The 10,283-nt window shown below is 38.0% G+C and overlaps 1 protein-coding gene across 1 annotated transcript; it reads right to left on the bottom strand.

The window, feature by feature from the left end:
* Positions 1-1,287: 1,287 nt before the first annotated feature.
* LOC117297911 (store-operated calcium entry-associated regulatory factor-like) lies at positions 1,288-10,138 on the bottom strand. Its single transcript, XM_033781092.1, has 9 exons — positions 10,052-10,138; positions 9,366-9,454; positions 8,564-8,655; positions 7,884-7,976; positions 6,389-6,499; positions 5,637-5,842; positions 4,570-4,806; positions 3,817-3,959; positions 1,288-3,158 (listed from the first exon to the last, which is right to left on the bottom strand). Exons 2-9 carry the CDS (start codon positions 9,445-9,447, stop codon positions 3,133-3,135), a joined length of 990 nt encoding a protein of 329 aa, XP_033636983.1. The 5' UTR covers positions 9,448-9,454; positions 10,052-10,138; the 3' UTR covers positions 1,288-3,132.
* Between the last annotated feature and the right edge of the window lie 145 nt (positions 10,139-10,283).

Below are 10,283 nucleotides of genomic sequence, written 5' to 3'. Positions count from 1 at the left end.
TGACATTTTGGCCAGTAACCTGTGTAAAATTAGCAAGCTATTTTCGTGCTTAACCAAATTTTTGGCTTAAGCAGCTCTATGAAATTGGCCCCAGTATTGCCCATCTAAAAAAAGCTAGTAATTAGTAGAGGTCGGATAACGCAAGTTGTCATGTAAAGACAAGTTGAAGACTGCGATTGGTTGAGATGGTTTAACCCATTCTCTTGCAGAGTCCCCATCTCTTTTCTTGCCCCGCCCCTGCCCATTAATGTTCGGCGATCTTGTTGATGTTGTCCTTGCTAGTTGTTTTCAAGATGACTTCACATCACTGTCTTGGGATTTCTTATGTTGCATAATGGTCGAAGCCATTTATGCTATTTAATTGTGAGAATAGTCTAACTGGAACATTTCTGTCAGGGTTGATATTTCACGTCGTCGCTTGTCATGTTTATTTATAATTGTCATAATCTTATTTTTTCAAATAGTGTTATGTATTCAGAGGAAGAGTACACAACTTCATTAGCACAAATTTTCAATAATTCTGAAAAGATTAGTATTTTTTTGGAGGATGTTTTTTCGGTGTAAAATAATTTAATTAGTAGATTCTGCAATGTTCTCCTCAAAAGTGCATTGTGTTGTTAGGCACACAGCCTGCCACACGTGAATGCTTTAGAAGTAATCACGCAGATAAAATCTAACATAATCTGTAATTAAATTATTTCGGACCAATTCTGCGTTCATTATTTTGTTGGGCTAGAATACTTTATGTGGTTAAAGGAACACGTTGCCTTGGATCGGTCGAGTTGGTCTTTGAAAAGCGTTCAGTAACCGTTTTTTATAAAATGCATATTATGGGTAGAAAGATGTTGTAAAAGTAAAACACAATGATCTACACAAATATGACTCCAAATTGCGTGGTTTTCGTTTTACATCGTCGACTAACACGGTCGGCCATATATGGGATTCAAATTTTTGACTCCCATAAATGGCCGACCGTGTTAGTCATATATGGGAGTCAAATTTTTGACTCCCATAAATGGCCGACCGTGTTAGTGCGCACAGTAAAAGCAAAACCACGCAATTTTGAGTGAAATTTGTGTAGATCATTGTATTCTACTTTTACAACATCTTTCTACCCATATGCATTTTATAACAAACGGTTACAAACGCTTTTTATCGTCCAACTCGCCCGATCCAAGGCAACGTGTTCCTTTAAGCAGGTCCATGAAATTAAGGTTCCGGTCATAGTCTTGATATGATAAGTACTTTATTACCAATAAGAAATATAGATAAACCAAGACAATAAAATTAAATTTTACTTTTTTATTGTTGCACTTCTGTCTGACAGAGCTCGAAACATAACATTCTCAACAAAAGTTAAAATCATCTTGAATAATGAAGGAAAATACTTTGAATATTAGTAAATGCTTAAGCTGCCATGTATGTAGTAAATAAATTTGAAATGGTGAAAATTACACTTAGAGCCAACCAACAAATTGTATTGACTTTTGACACCAGGCAAAGTGAAGGCAACCGACTGCTTGTTAGTTTGTTTAGATGGTCTTCCTGTCAAAGGAACTCGGTTAAATCCAACAAAAGGGGATATTAACACCAAGCCTGCCCCAAAAAAATCTCTTAAAACACAAACATTGGTTCTTTGTGATTCACTGGAAATTGTGATTCCTAGACAACAATGCTTGTTCTAGTCATTGTGCAATGTGCGGTTAGCTTGGTTGGATTCGAACCCACAACCTTGTGGTTGCAAGTCCTGGGGTCGATTTCACAAAGAGTTAGGACTAGTCCTAACTTAGGACTAGTCCTAGGAGATATTAAAATTGTATGGCTAGCCGCTAAGCCTAAGTTAGGATGAGTAACTCGTTTTAATCAAGATAGTCTTAATACTGTACAAAAGATAAATAAGTGATAAATACGTGACCAAAATAGAATTATTATGAAATAAGAAGTGATCATCGCACTTATTCTTTCTTACAAACACCATTACCATAAAACAAACACTGACTGCCATAGCAAAACCCAAACAGGGCCAAATTTCAAAGAGTTGCTTAATCAGAAGATGTTGTTTGAAAATTTTCTGCAAAGCAAAACTATTTTTTAAATTATTTTGCTTAGCTGCTTTTTTGTGCTTAGCTTTTTCTTGTGCTTACGCAGCTCGATGCAATTTGGCCCAGGTGGTGAGCACATGGCAGGTTGAAAAGGGCTACTGTACAAATCATTCGCTCCAGCACCTAAAAAATACTTAGTTTAATATCTGAACCAGTTTCTATCATAATCTTTAAAACATAGTAAGTGATAAAAGTGTGTAAGGTTTATGTACATATTTTACAATATTATTATTTTGTGTGATAGAATTATTTTTGTCTTTACAGACTACTTTATTCAAGCTACTTTAAGGCAACAAAATAAAATAATTTATTTGTTACACTTTAAGAGTTCTTAAAAATTACTAAAACATTGAGGCACTTGGCATTTTTCATTTCAATGTTTTCTTATTAAAGGTGATTTTGTTTAATGCTTGTACTTTTTGCATTGTTTTAAGAAGTATAACAATTAACTGCAAAATTTGTCAGTTGCGTTGCTTAGCGTAAAATGCCAAAAGGTATACTGAAAATGAGGGTAGAATATTATTGTGGCTACTGTTACCGAACCCTGTATATTATTCCAGTCAAAAAAGGTCTATCATCGCCACTCTTTCAATATGCTATGGACAAGTACTTGTATAAAAGACTGACCACAGGCACAGTGAGTGCTAAACCATTGCTAGGGGTCAGGTACAAGTGGGTAACTAAAGTGAATGGAAACTGTTGCCATGTTTTTGTTTTTAATATTTATTGAAATTTACTGAGTATGTAAAATAGGAGACTTTTGGACGGTCCTTTTCACAGTTCTGACCTGCAAAAAAGGACCGTTATGTCTCCTCTCCTCCTCGGCGTCTCAAAAGTCTCCCATTGGAAAGCTATATAATACACCAGTAAATTTTACTGGAATGTGGTTACAAAACCACTAGACTTATTTCATTATTGTGTTACCGGGCAATTGCTAAATTCATTGGTCCTCGTCAGTGGTCCTCTGGGTGTCTTTGTCTCTCACAGCTTTATTTCTAATATCCACGGATTGCAAGGTGACCCTCTCCAACTATCGCCTTCTTGTTCCACCAAATCCTAAAAGTTAAAACAACAGATTCAAAATGGTCAAATAATTTGCTAAGTTTGTCCCAACTGCAGCTTTGAAAGCATTTCTAAAATCAGAGGGCAAGGGAAGACTTTTGGGCAGTCCTTTTTGACAGCTCTCGTCAGTAGTGCGCAATCTCGGACCTACGCGCGCAATAGCGTGTGCGTGTACGCTCGGAGCCATCAAAAAGGACAGTGATCATATCTGCTGCTGCCAGCATCCCAAAAGTCTCCCATTGATATGTGCACTATATTCACAATTTTAAAGACAGAATTCAAAATCACTGGGCCTAACATCACTATGGTTACGGACAAAAAAGGAGCTGAACACAAACCAAAATAAATGCTTACCAGAAGACTGTTAACACCCAAAGACAATGTCATAAGTACCATCTGTAACTGGAGTGCTGCTCATTTTGGCTTTTTAGCAAAATGTTATTCAGCAAAACTGTCTGCTTTAGCAGTTTCATGAATGGGGCGGAGGGGGGACCTTTGAATGCAAGGAGGCAGCAGACTTACCAACTTAATTGTCATTGTTTTTGTAGTTCTGAACGCGCACACGAATAACGATAACGAATGATTTACATGGCAAGTCTGCAGCTATTGGTTAAATTGACTGTACAGTAAGGAGGTGGATATCAGAACTTACCAGATGATGTTCTTGTGCCTGTTGAACCTCCCCCGCTGAAGCCTCCTCCTCCAAACCCACCACCGCCTCCACCCCCGCCGAAAAATCCACTGTTCCCGTAACCCCGGCGACCATAAGTGGGTGCGCCGTAACCATAACCACGACTGTAAAGAGAGGCAAAGGAACAAGGGTTTTCAAACTGCTTTCATAACACACAATAAAATAAAATGGTATAAAAATTGCCCTAGCGACATTTTCACCTAGTTACATTATCCTAATCTCTCCATGATTTAGAGTATGTGGGTCATTTCAAATGTGCCAATAAAATAGCTCCCATCTCCCAATGTCTAACTTACTTTTTTTTTCAGGACCCAAAAAACCCAACAGCACCCACAGCAATTGCTATGCTGGCTGTGGTGCTATTTGCTTTTTCTGTGGTGCCCTTTGCAAAGTTCCAATAAAATTTTTACATTTTCCTCATTGCAGTGCCCCTTACCAGGGGAAATTGCTGTGCCCAATATTCAAGATCAAAGTTCTAGGCCCGGTTCTTGATGAGTTCAGCAACTTCTATCTTTTCCAGGAGGTTTTGTTCTAGTTTTATGTACTTTTCAGTCAACAATGGTTTTCCTACAAGAAGTAAACTTGCGGAAAATACCAAGAAAAATTCTCCATTCAAAATGCCAAGAGCTAAATGGTGAACTGGAGAAATATTTTTCAGTGGTTTTCGAAACATAGTTATTATTGTTTATAGCTACACACTGAACTACAACTTACTTTCCTCTGCTCCCAAATAAGTAGCCCAGCATTCCACCTGTTGCAGCTCCAGACCAGAATCCACCTCCACCCACTCCCCCACCAGCACCCCGTCCTGCGCCATAGCCCCCTCCTCTTGAACCAGAGCAGCTATCCGATCCTCCATAGCCCGGTCTGAATCCTGGTGGTGGGGGGTTTCCCCCAGCGCCTGTGCCATGACCAGCTGGCCTAGGGTAGCCATCATCTGGATTGTCTGGAGTGGGAATGTGTTAAGGTTTCAAATGCTTCATAAATAATCGTCGTTAGTTCACTCTGTATGCATGTAAATAATAATAATGGGTGCGTTCGTTTAGCTTCCCTGGGTCGACCTCGGTGTGTGACGTTTTTTTTTTCCCAGGACAAATGAGTGCAGATAATTACCCACATTTGTCCTGGTAAAAAAAAACGCCACACACCGGGGTAGACCCAGGGAGGCTTAACGAACGCAACCAATGTATTTATATAGTGCATAAAGGTTCACTATCGGTTAAATCCTAAGTTTCCACATAGCTGTTCAGTTACTTAATCATCTATAGTGGATTATTTTTGTGATGGTTAATAGACCTGCTAGACAGGTTGTCTTCAGATGCATTTGAATTTGCATGTAATTCAAACTGAAATATTTCTCTGGAGGATTGGTACTGGTATGAACTATAGAATCAGTGAGCTTTCAGGTGGAAATATTTCTCGGAAGGATTTTGTATTGGTTTGAAATTTAGAATCGGTGAGCTTTCAGATGGAAATATTCTTCTGGCAGATTTGTTCTGGTATGAAATTTAGAGTCAGTAAACTTTCTAAGCAAAATATTATCTCAGGATTGGACCTGGTGTGTGAACTTGATAATTAGTGAGCTTCCAGATTGAAATAAATGACTTTTGCTTTTATTAACAATTCCCCCTATGTTTTAAAACAACTCCAGTCTTAAACAACCACTCAAGACTGGGTGAACATGATCACGTGACCAACCTACAACCATCAGTATTGCTTTAACTGTCTGGTGTATTTATGAAAGATCCTTTACAAACACAGACGTCATTTAAAAAGGATATTCGTTGGTACTGGTAGCTATACAGGTCCTGTAGATCCCATAGATGATAACACCGATGATGGCTAGAGTTATCCAATCACCAATTCCGGAGCTCTTCTTGTAGCTATAGCTGTTACTATGGTAACCATCGTTGCCATAGTAACTATGCTGACGTTGGTAACCACTTTTCTGTGTACCTTCCTTGGTGAGGTCCAAGGTATACTCCAACTGGAAAGATAAACAACTATGTTAAATAACAAAAATTAAGCTATGACAGGAGCAGTAATTTTCAGACAATTAAGAATCCTTTCAAAACATTACTTCTTCTGCTTTGGCAACCTCATTTCTCCACTTTTGTTCTCTCTATGGTCACTCAACACCAACATGTTTGGACTTGAATAAGATTGGTACGCCTGGTCCTGTGATAAGCAAATGTTATTTGGGCCTACAGTCCTAAATCCTCCACTCTACAATTACTCAACAACATGTTTGGACTTCAATAAGATTGAACAAATTTTAAATGAATTTAGAAGACGATCAGAAATTAATTCAGAAGACGATCAGAGCATACTGAAACCAACAGTTCTTTTCAGAACCACCCCAACTCATTCAGAGATTAACATTACATGGCGTTACTGCAAACCTTTCTACATTGTATATCCACAATGCAAAGTTTCAAATCCTACTTAAATGAATTTAGCCAAGATGACATGTTGCTGTTTTCATTCAAGCTTTTCTCTAATATGAAATTGATAGGTTCTAGTAGAGACTTACCCCACAGGATCCTTTTAAGATGAATTCATCGTCCGGGTGTGAATAGCCCTCACATGTCACTTCAATTCGCCCGAATCGGTATTCATTATCCATATCTGTCTTACACTCCCACTGTAAAATTCCAAGCAACAACACAATAGCATCAGTAAACAAGTAGAAGTCCAACAAGATTGTTGATTTGCCATTTAAGGGTGTGCCAAGTCCGAGGAATCAAGCGCACCAGACTCAAGCTCTGGTGTTTCTGATCAGCAGAGTGTGGGTTTGGAGTCGCGGTTGTGACAGTTGTCTCCCTAAGCAAGACACTTAACCTTTATTTTTGCCTCCTTTGGATGGGATGAAATGCAGTATGTCCCATGTGTTGGGTCGTGCCAACGAAGCGCCCCAGTACTCTTTTCTTCTAACTATTTGCAAATGTAACCTAAAAGAAACCTTGCAACCCCCATCAACTCCACAAGGTCTTATTTACCTTATTCACAATTTAAAGCTCATGATCATATTTCAGAGGCTTTGCATAATCTCCCTAGGCTGTAACCACTGCACAAGTTACGGTGAAAGTATCGGCACTTTTAATGGAGGTGCTGACTTTCTAAGACTAGTTAGTATACCCCTTCACATCATACTGCTCGTTTTCGTTATGTTACGCCAGGGTGCATTTTCGCAGAACCATAATAAGTTTTTTTTTACACTTTTTGCTTTGTGTGTACCATGCTTTTTAATTATAGACCAATCCGAAGAAACAAAATTGGTAGCGCCCTCTATTGAAAAATTACCAACTGCGGTGTCTTTTTGTGCACAAACTAGGCATTGAAGACACCGCAGCAGTGGCGCGCGGTGCTCAATACCTGTGCGCCCGGTGCGCGCCTGGATTTATCTATACCCGTTTTTGTTTGGAACACATTGTTGATGGCTCCATGTTATGGCCCAAGCAGAGTCTTTCTCAAAGGTTAAGCAAGTTTTAATAGATGGAAATTTGCATCAAGGACTAAGAATATTAATTTTGTTCTATCCATACACCGATGTGTGCTAGCACTGTATACTCAGTACACCCCCAGCTCCGTGAAAACAAATCACAGGCATATTACTCAGGTGGGATTCACGCCCATGACCAAGTTGTTCACATGGCAAACTTTAAAGCGGTGGACACTAATGGTAATTACTCAAAATAATTATTAGCATAAAACCTCACTTGGTAACAAGTAATAGGGGGAGGTTGATCAGCTCCCGCTGAAGTAACGCAGTTTTCGAGAAAAAAGTAATTTTCCACGAATTTGATTTCGAGACCTCAGGTTAAGAATTTGAGGTCTCGAAATCAACCATCTGAAACTTTGTGTGACAAGGGTGTTTCTTCTTTCATTATTATCTTGCAACTTCGACAACCAATTAAGCTCAAATTTTCACAGGGTCGTTATTTTATATATATGCTGAGATACTGGTCTTTGACAATTACCAATAGTGTCCAGTGTCTTTAAAGACAAAAACCAACCCCACCCTTTACCTGAATGTCATAGCCATCTGAACCTTGATTACGGCACTGGACAACCTGTGGTTTGAAGGCTGAACAACCTGCTGATCCACCAATGCACTTCAACTGAAAAAGTAAAACCAACAATGTATGTTTTTAAATTCAATCCAAACCAACCAGGGGGCCAACAAAAGAACTTTGGCTTGACAATAAAATAAACAAAAGTTTGTTAAATTCAATCATTACTAAATGAAAATAGGCAAAACAACGAGGGGACCTACAGCTGACCTCAGGTAAAACCAATAATCAATCAAACCTCTAGATTAAAATAAAATAATAAGTGATCAAATCTATAAAAAAACAAAGTATTCCTCCACTAAACTTACAGGATAATAAAACTAACCAATACAAAGTAATCCTCTAGATTTTTCAAGGTGAATGAAAACGTCACATTTTTATGACCTCCCCAGAACAAATTAATCCCTCCACCGCTTCCCACCCACGCATTTCAATCTGCATTAAGCCCAGTTGAGTTCAGACTTGAATGTGAATGAGATGCAAATTTTGACATCACATGGCTGTATTCGCAGCGAATGTTTCGCAGGAGTTAAGCACTAGTCAACTGATGCGCACTATTTGTTGCGAATTTGTGATGTCAAAATTTGTATCGCATTCGAGTTCGCCAGGAAGTATGAACCGGGCTTTACGCTTACCTGTGGTACTGGACTGCTGCGTCTACCTGTGGTCATGTGATCAGCACGCAGTGTCAGGACTTTAACATCATTTAATATGACTTTGTCCTTTCCTGAAAGAAAACCCCCAAATACAAGAAAGGTGTACTTCTGTTTTTCAAAACAATAAATAAAATCACATACAAATTTTGTTTTGATGTAAGATGATGTATTTCTACAGCACATATTCGACTGAAGAAACACCTAGAGAGTTTTTACTTGCATATGATTTTAATCTGCAAACGCTTTGTATATCACAGATCAGACTTGAAAACTACTAGTACCATCAATAAAATTAAAGGAACACGTTGCCTTGGATCAGACGAGTTGGTCTTTGAAAAATTTCTGTTACCGTTTGGTATAAAATGCATATGATTAGAAAGATATTTTAAAAGTAGAATATAATGATCCACACGAGTATCACTTGGATTTCCTATTACCTCGTCAACTAACACGGTTGGCCATTTATGGGAGTCAAATTTTTAAGTCAATCTTAAAAAATGCCCTTCAATACACTTCTTCTTCAGGAATACATGACACACTAGACATGTTCGCTGCCATGCTTGATTGGTTGTAAGATTGTTGAATTGAATGTTACATAAAGAAACAAGACTTTGGCAAACAGTCAAACAGTAGAAATTATTAAATATACAGGAAAATTATACACTCATGGTAGACCCAGTAACTTGCGCTCTATACTTATTTTTTTTTAAATGTTGACATTTGCACCTTTGCATGGAGATGAAAATGTCAAAATTTAGGGTGTTTAATGAATTATACTTACCTCCACCGAATCCAAAGGCTGCAGATATATCATTAACAAAAATCCCCAACAGAAGGACTTGTAAACATCTTAAAATTGCCATCTTGGTCCTGGGTACAAATAATACAAGGTTGAACTTTGAATTTATTTATAAAATCATACACAAAAATATAATAAATGAAGCCTAGTTTTGCTTGCGAGTTTTCACAAAATCGTAAATGATTTCCACTAAACTAGTCTTGCCCTGGAAATGTATGACCTTTATTATTAGCTTTATGTTGTAAATGAAAATCTGACATTGGAGTAAGTTTATATACTATCTCTGGTGTAAACAAGGATGATGTGGCCTTAGCTTTTTTTTATTTAGCTAAAAATAACAATGACGAAATATCTATATCACAGGCCTGATGATCCAGTCATCCACAGAGAGTTGACCATACACAAAGGCCATGAACATGATGAAAGCTGTCCCTTAAATACCCATTGATACATAAGATCTATTCAACCCTTGTGACTTATCAAACAGACTTTTAATCCTGATGAAATTATTTTGTGTTATTGTCTACACATCCACAGCACAAGATTTGTGTGTGCGCTCACTAAATTGCACTTAGAATTTGTCTGAATTTACTGGTTCTGTAATTAAAAAAGGAGAAATAAGTTTGTTCACTGAACACTTTAAATTTCATGCAATGTCATTGACTTACGCCGTTTTTAGTTGTTATTTGAGCGACGAAAATTCAGCTTTTCGACCTCTTTTTCAGGCCACCCTACGCTGTTTACTCGACGATGCATTGAAAATGTACACAGGATAGAGCCGTACAACAGCTTCAAATTAAATAGACCTACACTCAAAACAGGCTACAAAAAGTAGTTTCATAGATCATGCATGAATCACAAAACGTATTTTTAAGTATATTTTTATCCCCAAAACATGCC

This window comes from Asterias rubens, chromosome 12 (genome assembly GCF_902459465.1).
Source record: "Asterias rubens chromosome 12, eAstRub1.3, whole genome shotgun sequence".
NCBI lineage: Eukaryota > Metazoa > Echinodermata > Asteroidea > Forcipulatida > Asteriidae > Asterias > Asterias rubens.
Note: the sequence above shows the minus strand (reverse complement) of the source record. Positions and strands in the feature narration are given on the sequence as shown.

Bases quoted from the DNA above. Each gene is read 5' to 3' on its own strand.
- LOC117297911 (XM_033781092.1), bottom strand. From the start codon at position 9,447: ATGGCAATTTTAAGATGTTTACAAGTCCTTCTGTTGGGGATTTTTGTT. The intron at 5,843-6,388 runs GTAAGTCTCTAC...TTATCTTTCCAG, and splicing joins TCTTAAAAGGATCCTGTGGG to TTGGAGTATACCTTGGACCT. The intron at 3,159-3,816 runs GTAAGTTCTGAT...TTTAACTTTTAG, and splicing joins AGGCACAAGAACATCATCTG to GATTTGGTGGAACAAGAAGG.